The 17,132-nt window shown below is 32.1% G+C and overlaps 1 protein-coding gene across 15 annotated transcripts in view; it reads left to right on the top strand.

Moving 5' to 3' along the window:
- The window catches only part of pHCl-1 (pH-sensitive chloride channel 1), an 839,505-nt gene extending 827,672 nt beyond the window's left edge, over window positions 1-11,833 (top strand). For all 15 annotated transcript variants that reach the window (XM_081749495.1, XM_081749485.1, XM_081749494.1 and 12 more), the window contains 2 exons: window positions 4,082-4,186; window positions 10,976-11,833. In XM_081749495.1, the coding sequence (XP_081605621.1) occupies window positions 4,082-4,186; window positions 10,976-11,128 (258 nt within the window). In that variant the 3' untranslated portion in view covers window positions 11,129-11,833. The remainder of the gene's footprint in view (window positions 1-4,081; window positions 4,187-10,975) is intronic.
- The last annotated feature ends 5,299 nt before the right edge of the window (window positions 11,834-17,132 follow it).

Here is a 17,132-nt window from a genome sequence, read left to right as displayed (position 1 = left end):
CTTCCTAACAATAACAACTGCCTCCTTGAATGATTATAAATTCAGTGTCCATTGCTAAGAAACGTTTGATTTAAAATTCAAGTTAAAGAACAAATCTAAATTGTTTTCAAGTTACTGTAAATATTTTGAATGGTAGCTTTCTGTTGCAGACACTGCCGATAACGTGTACTAATTAAATTGTAAATATCACAAATTACATTAATTTAGGTGAATTCTCTGACACGGTAGCTTTCAAATTATTGATTCTAACTGTTAGTGCTAAGATTATTTTTGTATGTTTCCTACTTGTTCGCTCATTCCATATGTTCGGTAGATTTTCGTGAAAACTTTTGTCACACCATATGGCTATATTGTTCCATATTGCACATTCTCAACTTTTTCTAGAACGTATGTCATGGTGTATTTTCCCAACAAGTATCAGTTGCAATATTATCAAAAATAAGAATGGTCTAATTTAAATCTAACACTGACGGTGAAAACACGTCATACTGTAACTTTTGTTCAGCAAATGATTTCTCATGGGTTCATTTTTTCTTGGTAGTGGGGGCCCGTGGTGGCTCAATGATAGGATGTTTACCTCTGGTGTATGGGGTCCTTGGTTCGATCCCAGCTCGTGCCAAGTGAACTTTGGTGGATAAACACCGTGTGCGTGAATCTTCTCGGGATTCTTCCGTTTCTTTCCACTTTCTTTATTTCACCATTTTCATTTATTTCTCATCATCACCGTCTTCTTTAGTCTAGCCGGCATAACCACGGAACGTAAAACTTAAAAATTTCATTTCATTTCTTGGTAGTGGTGGATATGCGTGATTTTCCCGAAATGCAGTTTCTGAATCTTTTCAACAGGTTTATCTGCGTCAATCTTGTCTCTGATTCAAGTAGTAACGAGTCTCATTTTGATAGATGACTTTCAAACTTCCTTCAAAATTACTTGGCCTATCATTGACATCCTCACTGCTTCAAAATACATTTTCCTTCTTCAAGTATTCGTTTCTGTCATTAGTTGAACTCAATTATATCACATAAGAAAGTAAATTGGCGAATGACTTTTTCTAACAGTGTGCACAGATATTATAAACAAGTGTATAAGTATTTGATTATTCCAGATTCTACAGCCGTTAGAATATATAATTTTACTTGATCTCATTTTCAATGTGTAATGTCATTCCATCATGACCGACTTATCTCAACTTTCTACCCATAAAGCATTAGCAAGGGCAACAGAGAGAAAGATATTGAAACAATACGTCTATGAGTTAAGAGAACGTTGTACATTATCTGGCGTTAGAAATCTATTCGTCTGTACCGATGTTGTTCTCTTCACAGTGTTCTCTTCTTTCTATAAAACATTTGTTCTGTCAGATTTGGGAGTAGGAATCCCCCTAGCGGGCGACGGCGTAAGTACAATCTTTGTCTGTGTGCACAATAGAAATAGAAATAGAGGCGCACCCGAGTGGCAAAAAGCTTTTGTTGTTTTTGTGAGAGCACATCTAAAACCCTAGTACTTTTATATATTTCTAGTTTAGTATCATAAATACTTCATTTAATTCTTTTTAACAATAAAAGAAGTCGCTTAGTCTACGAACGTGTTTATTTGCCATGAAACGATCTAATAATTTGGGTTAAGAAAGAGTTGTATTTAATTATATTTCTTTCATTACAGAATATTCGGTTCAAGACCAACATTTGATACAAAATTTTATAGATAATGATCCATTAAAATAATCTGTAAGCATATTTGCTAAGCGTGCTAGCATAATTGTTATCGATAGTAAGACATATTACATATTGAATTTAATCCCTTTTACGCTATAACTTTTACGAAATTGGGAAAGATTTTTTACCGAGTAAATTTAAATCTGTGTAAAACAGTTGATTGTCTCCTTTAGAAAGAAACCTAACTTAGCCGCGATATGATTGTTATTAACTTGTTGCTGTTATTTAATTATTATTACGTATTATTATTATTATATATTTAAAAACAAACGTGGTGTTTAATGTGTTCATTGTGACACTGGACTGATTTCAAACGAAAATAATTCCACAAGGATTTTTCTTTAAATTCACAACAAAAATACCTAGGTAAAACTTAAACAAGTATACTCCACACTATAGGCAGATAAAAATTAACTATTCATACAGAGCACGTTGATATTATAACGAATATCAGTGTGTATTAAATAGTTCGCTGAATTTAATACATAATGTAAGAATATATGATCCATTATATTCAATATGTGTCCTTTAGCCTCCTGAGACCCGCTATCAATCTGAATGTTGTAAAAATATTTTATTATGGTTTTTATAATAATGAGGACTCACTAAAACGTAAAGTTTCAGTTTTTCTGAAAAAACATGTAACTGTAAGGTAAGGATGGGTAGGTTGCTCTAGCAACCTTCAGGTCTCAGTGCTACATTTAAGAACAACGTGTTTTCTGAAGTAAGCTATAATTTTCTAATTATTTTCCCTTTACACTGCTTCTTTGATTAGAGTGACCTTTACATTGATAAAATGTAGGTTCAAACAATGCAAGTATTACGTAAACAATTACCAGATTTTACAAATAATAACCTACTGGTTGTTACAGCAACCACCTACTTTTATTAAACATTACAATCAAACTATTTGCAATTTCAGAATTCTAAGTATATGTGGTAATTCCTTACACATTCATCTTACCAAAGAACAGAAATTTTGTTGGTTGCGTGAGTTACAAATTGAGCAAAAAAATTAACGTACCTTGCAGGCATGTCCATTGTAGTAGGACTGCTGTTACTTGTCGACTGTGCTGCCACTTGTGACGGAATAAGAAATTTCTGCAATTTGTTACGTTCCTACAAAGTTGCTCGAATAACTGTGGGGCTCACGATCGCTGAAAGTTGAGGCGGCGCATGAAATCGCAAGAACCCGATGGTTGCCTGAGCAACCAAAAACTAGCCTCAGGTCCAGAAGGCAGGATTCATAAGTAACTATTCATTTTCCAGTTTTTTCTATTATCTCCTTTACATATGTTTATGCAAACTTCACACGGAAGACAAGACTTAGTTTGATCTTGTCTCCCGGATTGTCTCCAAGATAGGGTTAGATAGGGTTACATATGGTTAGCAACTCAGTGGTATTTTCTTTCTGTTTCTGCAAAAGGGCGTTAAGCTCGTTGAAACAGATTCACAGTAACACACTTTTCTTTGCAAGAAATTAAGATGTTTGCTTGGAATAAAATCTTCTTTCAGCAACGAAGCTATATGAGACGGAATTTGCTGATTAAAGTGGGATTCCACTAACAGCTTGGCGCTTTGTCCCCTTCAGCGGTTGAACTTGGGATCACACTTATAGAATACTCTTCTCACTTTGGCCGGTAGCCACCAGGTGACATATATTAGATTAATTAGTATAATATAATGCAGAAGTAATAAATACGCAGAACGGTGTTAAATATGATTAAAGTAACAAAAATGTGAGTAAAGCAACATTAAGACACATACATTGACAATATTTATTTTTCAACACTGGATTATTTTAAAATCAAGAAGTTAGGTATAGAATTATCATATCGTCAGTTAAATTGTGAAATGAAAAACTATAAGCCCAGAAAAAAAAAAACATTAGATAGTTTGAATTAATTTAAATTATTTCAAACATTTAAATTTATAGATTATAATGAATAGGAAAGCTTTCGGGGTTATATTTGCTGTGAAACTTAACCATGTAAAACTGCTGAAATTACGCGGGAAAAAGTGCATCCTCTGACATGTCTGTAAGTAAGCATCTAATTATGATAATAAACAAGTTTCAAGTAGTACGTGATACATCCTAACTATAAGGTTTAAAAAATAATCTAAGAATAAATGCATACTAATTAATTTTAAAATGTGTTAAGTCAAATCTTAATTTATTTGATGTATGAAGCAATCCTTCGTAGGAAGCGACTTCTTTTATATTCTTAACTAATCTGCAAAGATTTGATTGAAAACAAAAATTAAAACATAACCCTATTATGTTTTCATAACATTCAAACTTACTAACCATCCAGACCAGAGTGCATTACAAGCAAATTAATTGTGTTCTTTATATCGTTTCTAGGGTGACAGAAAACGTGACGTCACCGGTCCCAATGAGATCGTCACTTGTACCAATTGTGGACCTAATCCGTGCACTCATTCGGCCAACAATGGTTGTGCAACAGAGGTACGTACAGAACTTTGCAAAATTTCCATCATCATTTTAGAATCTTTTAATATCATCATCATAATCATTGTATATGTTCATATTTTTCTTTATGAGATTTTTTTTTTTTTTTTTTTTTTTTTTTTGATGACAGGATTCAGATCAAGAACTGAAACCATTTTGATGTTATTATTTATTGGCATCTCAGAAACTGACATGTAATTAATAATTGTTTTAGAATTATACCATTAGAACTGGTTAAAGTAATTTATCCATAAATCGACACCAAAGGAGGCATTTTAGTTGTCAGAATCATAACTATTAATTTCATGTAAAGGAGGAGCAAGAACTATTTGAGTTCACTAAATAAATCAAAGAAACTTCACTTCTAATATATACAGGGTGTTACAAAAATATGTCGCAATATTTTGGGAATAGATTTCTCTCATTAAAATAAATAAAAAAAAGTTCATATGGACCTGTGGTCGAAAGAGCATAGTTTCATAGTTATAGGGTGCCGAAAACGTGAAAAAAAACTTTAAAGGTCCATAGATCTACTACTATAGGACCGATCGTAGTCGGATCAAGACATCACTGAGAAACTAGCACGTGAGGAACTATCCAAATATCCATCTTTCAGAATCTCCGGTACTTTTACAATCATTTTTAGAGAGGTTGTTTGGGAGTACTTGATTACTCTCCACCTACCTCTCTAAAAATTGGTGTGCCAGTACTGGAGCATTCTTAAACATGGACATTTGGATAGATCACATACCAGTTCATCAGTGATGTCTTGACCCGACTACGATAGGTCCTATAGTAGTGGAGCGATGAACTTTTAAAATTCATTTATTTCACATTTTCGGCACCCTATAACTCCTAAACTATCGACTTGGGAGCATAAATCCATATAAACTTTTTTTCTTATTTTGATGCGAGGAATCTGTTAACCAAAATATTGTGACATTTTTGTAATACCCTGTATATTGTTATAAATAGTTATCAAACTAATGGAAAACAAAAGAAAATGCCGCTTACCTGTTTAGTACGGCATAGGATCACCGTTAGCTTGCAGAACAGATTCGTTATGCAAAGGGGACTTATAAGTCTTAAATGGTTTTGAGAGGAATATTGCAACATTCCTGATGCAGCGCAGCAGTCAGTTCCGTCAACGAGAATGAAGGAAGACATCTGCTTCGAAGTCTAAGCTCCAGAATTGACGACAAATTAAAACCGTGGTTAGAATTTTATTAATATGACCATAACATTTACGTTTTTTTTCCTACAGAGTTTACGCTTTTTTTTTTTTTTTTTTTTTTGCGTATTTATTTTAGCTTTGCCACGGCGAAGAACGATTTTTTAATACCTATATTTTTGTCATATTTGAAGCTGGGAGGACGGCAGACAAAGATATAAGTACTGTAAAATGAAAATATGTGCAAATGATTGAATTAGGCACAAATAACAATAAATTAAAATTAACTTGAGGAGCAAAGTACAAAGCTTTACTAAAGTGTGTAAAGAATATAATGAAACTTAGTATAATTTATACTAGAAAAAAAATAACATTAAAAGATTACAAACAGATAAATAAACGTTTATTTTATATATTTACGGTGGCTTTTATGTAATTGGGGTTGCAACGTGATTAATAAATTTTTATTTACTTACAATAATTTTTGACTGGTTAACTCCTCTAGGAACATCGTGGTTTTGGTGTCGAGTTCCAATTGGATGCAAAGGTTTACAATAGGCTTTATAAATAGAGATTTGAACTGGTTTGCGTTAATACACTCATAGCTGCATAATAGTTATCCCAGAATTTGAATCGTGGGGGATCCAACTGACTTACAGTTTTTTAACACATACGAGTGTAAGCTAGTATTCTGGTATACGAGAAATAGTATGCACAACACGACGCGTAATACTTAAGTAATTATAATATTATCAACAAAAGAAAAGTTAACTCTCATGAACACTGAGTTTTCTTTTATACTTGGGAATTCATTATTTGATTTTTGATTAATAATCTAGTTTTTGATGCTCAACCCGTTTAGAGGAGCGCATATAAAGGAACGGCGCGAATCAACTTAGAATGGCACACTTAGCTTACATTCAGAGGTGGCCGACAGAGCAACGACCAAAACGGGTCGTGCGTCAACACGAGCAGAAAAAACACGGGAGATTTTTAAGCTAACTATGGCTTTTTAGATACAATTTAGCGTGGGTGGGAGGTGAGAGTCCTGAAAATTAAATATAGAAAGGATCATTGTCCAATCAACTCTTAGCTATAACAGTGCGTGGGTGACGGGTGAGAGTCCCGAAAATCAGACACAAAGAAACAGTCACCACAAATGCGGTGATTACATGGTTGAGGTCTGCATTTTTTAACCATATATGCTCATAGGGTTGAAGCTAGGCTTACTAACACACATACAAAAACATACCAAACTGATGAAAAAAGCTTCGATATTATTTTTTTATATACTAGTCTCGGTTAATAAAGTTCTAAATTAACACTGTCTTTTCCATTTTTTTTTTTTTAAATTTAGAAAAATGAGCTTGGGGTCGGTGACAAGATGTTCAATAAAGTTAAGTCTGGGGACTGCGCAGGCCAAGGGAATTGTTGTAGTATCTCCCGATGTTCATGAACCACCCTTTAACAGCTCCAGCACTGGGAATTGAAGCCTTGTAATCTGGGAAAATTGTGTCATTGGCCGAAAACTACTGGATCACAGAATGCACGTATTCTCTTCAAATGTTCACCTAATCGCTGTCAGTATTGTATTCTGTAAGCGTAGTAGCAGGAATAATAGGAAATTTCGGTCCAACATCACAGAGATGCCGCCACCTTTTATGATAGGAAGGAAACAGCTCGGAACATGAGATCCTTCGGGTGTCCACCATTCACAAAAGGTAAAACAGAATCGATCGGATATTATTTCGAATTTCCAATAATCGGTAACATACTTTCAATCACACATTTTCTTCCCGCTAGAGCGTTTTTGGTGATGATTAGACATTTGAAAATTTCAAGCCGATCGTGGATGTTAAAGCTATGCGACTTTTGTTGGACTGTAACTTTCGAGGCTGATTAAGTTTCCGCAGTCACTTCTGGATTTGTTCTACGGCTGTTGGCAACAATCCTCTTCAAAGCTCGGCGATTTCTGTCAGAGAGCATTCTCTGTTGCCCACTAATACTCTTCGTCGTTGTTGTTTTGCCATAAGTTCTGTAGCTCACCATCATCGTGGACAATATTACACTGGCCACCTTACACGTGACAAAGTACTCCAATTAACCCTGCATCCATAATCTGGCTTCTTCGAAACAGCATCTCCCCACTTCAACACACGCCCTCTTCTACTTCGTCTAACGTACTACAGACTTTTATCTAACACATCACTAACAACGGTCAAGCACTGTACACGCATCCTTAGTATTACCACCCCAGTTATTTTACATGTTGCAAACTATAGATAGTTTCATTATTTTGATAAACAGTTGTATATTACATATGAAAAGAGCAAGAGAGCAACTTTAATAAAATTGCTTTATAACTTTGATTTACCAAAATAATTTAATAGCAATTAAGTTAGAAGATATATATATATATAATATATTTTTGTTAAGTTTTTAAATAAATATGTGACATATACAATACATTAAAAAAAGAAGCATATGAAATCCAAAAGAAAGAAAAAAATTTTTTTTTTTTCATTATTTCTCCGGAACTAAATTAATGTCAAAAATAATTTTTAAACACGGCGTGAAGAGTTATTACAAAACAGAAAGAGTTGCCTCCACTGAAATTAGATACATTGGCAACTGAAAAGTAAAGCAAAACATAATGAATATATATATACAGGGTGACTACGGAGTCTCGAAACAATGGAAGAGCTAGAAATTTTAATGACTTACATATCCTCCATCATTCTCAACACTTTTTTGCTTTAAACGTTTCATTAAAAAAAAAAAAAAAAAAAAAAAAAAAAACTTGTACAGACTAAGATCGATCATTACAGGGTTTATGCTCTTTCAAAGAAGAATTACACCATAGAATTTCACAGCATATACCTCAGACTTCAAACTTTTTCAGTTTGGTTTAGATCAGGTGACGACGCTTCCCATAGCGTTCAAAAAATTTAAAGAACAAAAAGGAAGTGTCATATACAATTCTTCATTTATGTGTGTATAAATGGTTTAAGAATATTGTTTTATGTTTCTAAAATTATTTCAGAATTAATATAGTTTAATTTCAAGTATATTTTTATTAGTGTATTTGTTATTTGTTTTATTATTGTAATCATTATCAGTTTTATAGCTAATTGCTCACCATATACGTCTGCCACAGAACTTCGTCAAAACCAAAACATCTCGTTGCAACGCCTTTTATTTCGTCCATATTCTCATGCACTTCTCCTATTATTCGTTCATTCAATGTATTTCCTACTTCTTATTTATTTATCCAACTTCTCATTGAACTCTCCTACCACTGTACAACTAAACATATCATCATGTTAATATAACGTGTTGTACTCATGTATAGACATCACTCCACTTCAACCTTAATCTTTACATATTTCCTTACCTTCAAACCTTTGCGGGTATTATGATATATTATTAATCGCAGCTATAAGAGCCTAGTTGGCTTTATCGCTATTATTGTTTTAAAGTAAAAATTGATTATCAAGATGGCCTGTCCATATTGACGAAATAGCCGTTTATAAATAACTTGTGAAATTAGAAGGGATCAGATGCACCGAACATAATTATTCTATGCTAAATAGTTTTATAATTGTATCAAACATTAAATTGGTAAAAAAAAAAATAATAAAATAAAAGGTGATTAAATATAAAATTGAAAAAAGTAACAGCTTGATGCTCAAATACTTATCTGTCCGGCAGCCATCTTGATAGTTGTTTTATAATACAACAAATTTAATAAAAAATTGATGAAAATGATTGATAATGCTGGAAGATGATGGATGAATCTTGATCACATAACGCCCGTAGATATCGTAGTTTATCTTGATACCATTTCAGAGGCCTCTTTATAGGTACTTTTCCAGATACAGACAGTTATCCCAGTTGTTTATAACCTTTTTTTTTTTTTGCTTCATCTCAGAGAATTCTTCACCATCTTGCTTATCGACTTCTTTTTCATTAGTCAACAGTAATAGTTAATTTTGTTAAAATATGATTCCACTTTTTTATTGTATAGTTTATCTTGATTCGTAATAAAACTTAACATCATTAATAGCAACTACAGAGACAAAAATATATCAAAGATATAAATGCATGGTTAGTATACAGTTCCGTAGCACTTTTCCTCTACTCTTACAAGAATAATATATAATTTATTTTCCAAACCCCAATATATATACTTTCAGTGGCGTAGCACACTTTTGCGCCCCCCCCCCCCCCCGCAAAGTATAGAGAAGGGGCCCTAGTTGTAAAGCCGATAGAAGTAAGATTGAAGTTCTACTTCTTTAAATCTTTGTTCATTGCAAGACTTCGCCCCCCCCCGCACTGCGGGGGTTGCGGGGGCAGCTGCTACGCCACTGTATAGGCCTACTTTCTATTTTCTACTTGATAACCATTCAATATAAGTCTAAAGCCTGTTATACATAATCAAATATTCCATCAAATATTGTATCAAATGTTTTAGCAAAGTGGATTTTGAACGTGTACGATACCAAGTTGTATGCAACTTTTGGTTTGGTTTCAACATTTGATACAACTGTTCTAAAATAAAACATGTTGTCCTCCTATTCAACATTGTTTCAAAGAAAACAAACGAAAATCACTGTGCGCTGGTTCTAAACGTGGACACGGGAAGCAATTGAAATGCTTATTGATGTCTACAAGCAGCATCCTGTTCCTTCTAACTGCAAACTTAAAAGAAAATCACAATAAATACAAACACAAATAAGCCTTGGAAAAAGTTGTGGCTGAAGTTAGGCTGGCCCGGCCAGATACTACAGGTTGGTGAAAGTTCACATTTCGCTGGCACGGTTCATATTTCCAATCGTTCGTTTATTTTAAGATTCACAATGTAAACAGCTTCCTTTTAAATAACTACCTCAAGCCAGTACTGCTTGCACTCTGTGCCTACCAACAAATGTAACAATTGAATGAAGAAATATAAACAAAATTAAGTTTTGTATTTGATCATTTATAGAGCGTGTAAAAGCTTTAGCTATACAACTAAAGATAAGTTTGATACAACATTTGACGGAAAACTATGGCCACGTATAATGAGCTTAAAAGTTTCAATAATATGTGACACTAGGTTTGCTTTTATTTATACATTTCATTTAATTTTATATGAAGAAATTACAAGCTATCCCAATATAAACAGTAGATAATGGAGAACCCATTTTCCTATCTAGCGTCCGGAACACACACACACACACACACACACACACACACACACACACACACACACACACAAATCATTAGTTATATCTGTCGGTTCAGACTTATAGATTGTTTACCATTCCGGTTTTTAAATTTATTTTTCCATTTCTTTATTAATTTATTGTCTTGATTTCTTCACTGAGAACTCACTATTGACAATGAAAAGTCGTGGTGCATTTTGCTAATGCTTATTAAAATATGTTTTGGGTGTAATTGACTGCACTTTTTACGGAAATCTGTTACCATAATGTAAATAAAATTACTTCAAAACTCGATTCAGTTACAGATTAATGGGACAAGTGGGAAAATGAATGCACAATAAGATTTCTCTAGAAGAAATTAGTTTTATAGTAACTTTGAATAATATATCGTCTTATTTTATTTTTCAGGTGCGTAAAAAGGAACCACCACACCCCATCCGAGTGGCTAAAACAATCGATGTGATCGCGAGGATCATATTCCCCACAGCCTACGCTATTTTTCTTATCTTCTTTTTTGTCCATTACAAAGCATTTCAGTCGGGACAGTCGTCAGAAACTTAAATTAGGAGGGGGAGCACGTTGGTGGGCCGACGTTCCTACCTTTTCCCTTCCCCCCACCTCTTAAGTGAAATGAAGAACACGATCATAAAGAAGATTATGATCATGACACGTTTAATAAGGATTGGTGTTGACGTAATACGCCAGGTGTGTTGTTTAAAGAAACAGCTGATACAGGTGGTTCCAAGGAATAGGTTTGTCTAGCAGTGAACAGTACGAGAAGAAAGAAGTTATGTCCATTGTTTGCTAATTTTGTGGGTGAAACTCCCTTTATGGTGGGCACTAGCTCATCCAGGCTCCCCCGATGGCGACACCACTGAGGTTTTTCTTAAGAAATGAAGAAGTATTGCTTGTGAAATACATAATTCATATATTATATATTTTTTCCTTCATGGCATATCACGCCATGTAATAAGAAATGTACACAGAAATTCAATTGTTCATAATGAACATTGCTTAATGAAATGCATGTTAGTAACAGAAATCCATGATCCTTCAAAAAAATAGAACGAAAGTTAAAAAGAAAAATCAAGAATTTTTCTTGATTTTTTTTCAAAACAAAAGGTGTTTGGTTCCATAAGATATCATCGATTTACACAGTTTATGGTGTTTGATCATTTGATTAGGTAACTTAAAGAAAGAAAATAAATACTTGAGCGTATTTTGGGGCAGTTTTCACACACAGAAGAAATACTTTCTTTTAAAAAAACATACATTACGTTTTATCTGGCCTTAGCTCATTGAATGCCTATCAACATGTTAAAAAAAAAACTCTGACCTATTTTTTCTCCATTTAGTGTATATACCCTATGAGAACAGCAATAGATCTTTACGAAATTCCTTTATAGCTTTTGGCTTGTCAAAATGATCCATTAACAAATAATTATATATATATATATAAAAAAAAAAAGATTAGACGTTACACTTTTACGTTACACTTCGGTAGTTTTAATGAATTTCTGACACACATGATAAAAAAGAATCAAAAGGAAAAAGAAAACAATGTGTGTGTCATGATTCCATCAGAACTAATTTAACAAGTATATCAGTACTATACTTCAACCTAAGTTAATAACATTCAATAATATTATATTAAGAGCCAGTGGCGTATTTACGATTTTGTTTCAGGGGGGGGGGGCTTTGCTAACTTTATTCCTGGTAACGTGAAAATTCTGTAAGATTTTTCATTTACTTTAAAATAGTAAATAAAATTTCGACGGGGGGCTTAAGCCCGAAAGCCATCCTTAACTACGCCACTGTTGAGAGCAAAGTATTGATCAATTCAAAGTAAAACTAAAACTAGAGAGCTGTAATTCGTAAAAGGGAAAATTAGCTATTGTCTCTAAATTATGCGTGTTATGAATTTTCAACATAAAAGGGGCTAGCAATATCTAATTCTAAACCTAAGGAAGCTATCATTCTATATGTTTTCATATTTCAGCTCTTTTTTGTTATCTATAAATTAAATTCTAAAAAAGACAGATATTTTTAAAAGCTCCCACTAGATTGTTTGTGTTAAGAACGAAAAAAATGCAGATCACCTGATGAATCAAATTATACCAAAAAATGCTCAAGGAAAATAAAAAAGTAAGAAAAAAAGTGCTGTTCTCAGGACCAATTTTGCCGATTCTGTCACAAAATATTGTAACAACTGCACAAATATACACAGGATTAAATACAGTGTTAAATGTCTTTTAAAAAGGCACTTGGTAAATATATATATATATATATACATAAAATATATATATTCATAGTTATAGCTAGACGCTAAGCGAAATCAGATTGTTTGCTTGATAGAGTAAATTTAAAAGAAGTTGAGAACAAACGTAACTGAAGTGTGATATACAATCCTTACCTTTAATTGTTATATATATATATCAATTATTTAAGAATATGTATGTACCTTGTTTTATTGTGATTTATCTTTCTGGGAATTGTTACAGAACCAATAGTTTAACTACACATGCATTTTACTTAATTACTATTTAATAAGAGTTTATAATAATATATATTTTAAAAAATAAAGTCAAATTTGCGTTTATTTTCATATTTCAGTTAGTTGCACATAAAAAAATTACAAGTTATCCATATTATAAACAGTTTACGATATGTTATTAAAGTTTGAAAAAGAAATTATATATATAAAAAGATATATATTTGAAATTCTATATATATATATGAAAGGTAAGAGACTGGTTTCTTTTTACATATAAAACTATTTATGTAACAAAAAACTTTATATAAAGATCTATGTGTATATATATATATAATATGTATGTACGTCTGTGTACATACCTAAAGTGATTATGTACATCTGTTGCTGGGATAAGTTACTGTTGTGTTCCTGGTTTTTACACGAAGTGAGACTTAACATAGATCGTGGATTAAAGAAAATTGCCCCCGTAACAAAAGAGAATAACTACAAATAAGTCATCGCTTGCACAGTGAGAAACAACTACAAAAAAATTACGAAATAAAAAGAAAAACTTAAATTCTGAAAAACTACGTAGTTTTCTGCTCTTATCATTTAATGCAAAGGAAAATAAATAAAAGAAAAAAAGCCATATGGACATTTTTTTCATAGTGCTGAACCACTAATAAGCAGTGTGTGTGAATATGAAAAATAAACTATCTACAGTGTTGTCTCTCCGTTTTTTAAAACCACTGGAAGAATTTAGAAAATATTAAAAAAAATAAACTTTTTCGAATGCAGGTGCTTACAGTGAGATTAAGCCTAAGCTTGAATCAAAGGTATGTTATCAATATTTCCTACAATTTTTATATGCAAAGTGTTATATTATTATAGTTATAATTATTATTATTATTATAATTAAACAAAGAAGAAAACGTTCATTGTACATTTTTTATGCACATTTAGAATGTAGAAAAGTAAGATTCACTTCTGTGTAATTGTCCCTAATTAAGAAAGAAGACGTCATGGTATGAACACCAAAACAATTTTTGGTAAGGGAAGGTTTGCTATCGCAGGAATACGAAATGAGATAGATGACACCGTTTATAATAAAATATTTATTAAAACAACGTAGGGAAGTTTTTTTTGTAAAGAAAAAGAAAGTAAAACTTGGTGCTAATATTGATACGAAATCCGCTCTTGTAGAAGTTTTCACACTAAGGAAAAAGAATGGCCACAACCAAATAATTAAAAAACAAAGAACTGCTTCAGTAAAAAAAAAAAAAAAAAGTCTCTTCTAAGATTTAGGTCAGTGTGTTGCGTCGTTCAAAGCTATGCATTGCTAAGCCATATCAAAACCTCCTCCTCAACCTATGTGTCTCTTTAATATATATATATATATATTTAAATTTTACAAAAAATACTAATAAATGAAGACAACAAACATCATATAGAGTTTTTGCTACACGTTTCATGAATCTTGATTACTCTGTCCAATACTGTGAGATTCATCCCATTTACTATTTAAAAAATAACAAGAACATTTTTTTTTTCTTGTCCACTGGCCAAACGAGTATCATCATCTCTGTTAAAGGAAAACAAAATAAGAAAGACGCTGATTGCTTCAACGCAAATAGATAACATTGAGAACTGTTTTCAAAAGAAGCAGTCTAGAGAAACGTTAAGAAAATATACACATATAAAATTATATATGTATATATTAAACAAACAAACAAACGAAATGCTTTCCTGGATTATAATTTATTATTATATATTATGCTTACAACAAATAGAAATTTATTATTCATTTTTGGCTGCACTGGAAAAGAAAAGCGAAATACCATCCAAAATACAAGAAAGTCGTTTTGTAGTAGTAAATTGGTTGTGTATATTATAAAAATATATATATAATGATGTTCTAAGAACAAAAGAGTTAAAATTTATTTGTGCAGGGTTTAAACAAAATGTACATAATGTATATTTAAAGTGGTTGCATCACTCTAAAAAGAAGGCTGTGCCAGTAGATAATGGTTTTAAAATTTTACATATTCATGTTATTATTATTGTAATGATTAAGAAATAATATTAATTATTAAATAGTCGACCAGTTTAGTTTAGTTTTCTAATGAAGCTATTACCGCTATTATCATACAGTGTGCAATGTAACTGCTATTGGTTGAGTTTCTGAAAACCATGCTTACATGATATATCTTTCAAAACTGAACGCATTTTGAATTTTATTGTATAATTTGTCATGTGTCTAACTTTGCACTTTAGTTCACACACTGCTGTACTCCCATTCCGTGACACTAAACCTAAGAAAACCCAATTGTAACTAAGAAAACATGTAATACTGAATTATACCAGTAAATTTTCTCGATTATACATTAATAAATTTTTCTATTAATATATGTTCCTCACGCTTACAGAGGATTATCTGATAATATGGATAAATTGAAAAGCTATCGTAGGAGGATTTCACTGTTCCCTGCTCGCTGTCAAATACAATCTCCATCAGCCTGACTATGATACATTCAAGAACAAATTTTATTTATATAAATGGATGTTCGTATTTCATACACATTGTACTCTACAATAGCCCTTTCTACATTTGATTAGCCCTCTAGCTGAGTCTCGCTACAAAGTTGTCATTACTTCCCTGTGTACTGGACACAAGTTATCAAAGATATTTTTCTACCTTGAATTGTCCTGGATTAAAAGAAGTTCAGTCCTTCAGTGAAATGACTAGGCCTCCTGTGCATTTTCAACTTCTCTACAGTTCAGGAGCCGTGGAGAATGTAAATCCGCCACTGAACATTTAGCAAGAAAGGAGCGTGAATAGAACAATTATAATTATTTTCTTGCGCAGCATTGCATATGTAAGAACGAACTTCGCCCAAGATTCAATAGAATATTAAAAACATTTAAAAAGCACAACTTTTTATAATTTTAAAAAGAAAAATGTATCCTTTGAATTTAACTTCTTTGTTCGCAATGTCTATTTGGCAAGAATAAATTTTATGAAAAAGAAAATTATATTTTTTTAGATAAAATTAATTAAGACAAAATGAGGGCATAAGTATTATTTATAGAGCCATATAATAATCAATACTATATACAAAATAACAAGCCGAAATCAACTTCAGTTTATTTGTATTATTTCATTTGACTTAACATTACTTTCTCTTAAAAGTTCCTAATTCATTTCAGTATAAAATTTTCCAAATTAAAACTCTCCTAAATCTCCAAATAATTTTAGCTGTTTCACTACCATCATAAAATACACGATAAAACTGAGAAAATAAATCTTCAGAGTTAAGACTTCCCTCGGAGGTTAGGTTAAGCATGGTAATTCTCAAAAGATGAGAAACGCTGCTTTTAATTTAAAGGTAAAACAGAGGAAACTACTGTTTTTGGTACGGGTGATACATTCTTCATCTTTTTATATGTGTATTTATACTTCTGATATTTCCTTCAAAAATTTCCTGTCAAGGAAAAATAAAATAAAAAAGTACTTTGCTGCTTTTTACTACAATGTGCCTTTGCTCTAACTTTTAACTCCAAAATTATTTTTACTGTTTTTATCCGTTGACAAAGTTTTATTAGTACGAAGAGAATCTCGTTTTTTCTTAGTGAATAATTTGGAAATTGTAGCGTTGTTGGAGGGACATTTGATAGAGATTCTTTTGTGTCAAATTTATTAATAAACACATATTTCCATCAAAAGAAATCGTTTCAGCAGAATATCGAAAGAATTGGAGACCACAACCGAGCAATATAAGATTCATAGGGCTGTTTGTCTGGGGAAAAAGAAGAAAAGAAAAAATTAACCATAGTTCAAACATTAGATTTTTTTAAAAGATAAACAAATGTTTTGTTTCTTCCGAAGTTGCTATGAGTTATGCTATGTTATGAACTATATTATACAAAAGTTAATATTTACAAATAATTTTGAGTAGCATATAATAGTTTTCACTCATCAAAACAGAAACGTTGTATTTACCATTCATGGATTAAGCGCAAATTCCACTACGTTTCAATTTCATGCGGGACGCATCCTCAGGTAAGCAAAAGAACTAAGACAGAAAACGGAAA

The sequence above is a fragment of the Thermobia domestica genome, chromosome 2 (genome assembly GCF_964235325.1).
Source record: "Thermobia domestica chromosome 2, izTheDome1.hap1.1, whole genome shotgun sequence".
Taxonomy (NCBI): domain Eukaryota; kingdom Metazoa; phylum Arthropoda; class Insecta; order Zygentoma; family Lepismatidae; genus Thermobia; species Thermobia domestica.
Note: the sequence above shows the minus strand (reverse complement) of the source record. Positions and strands in the feature narration are given on the sequence as shown.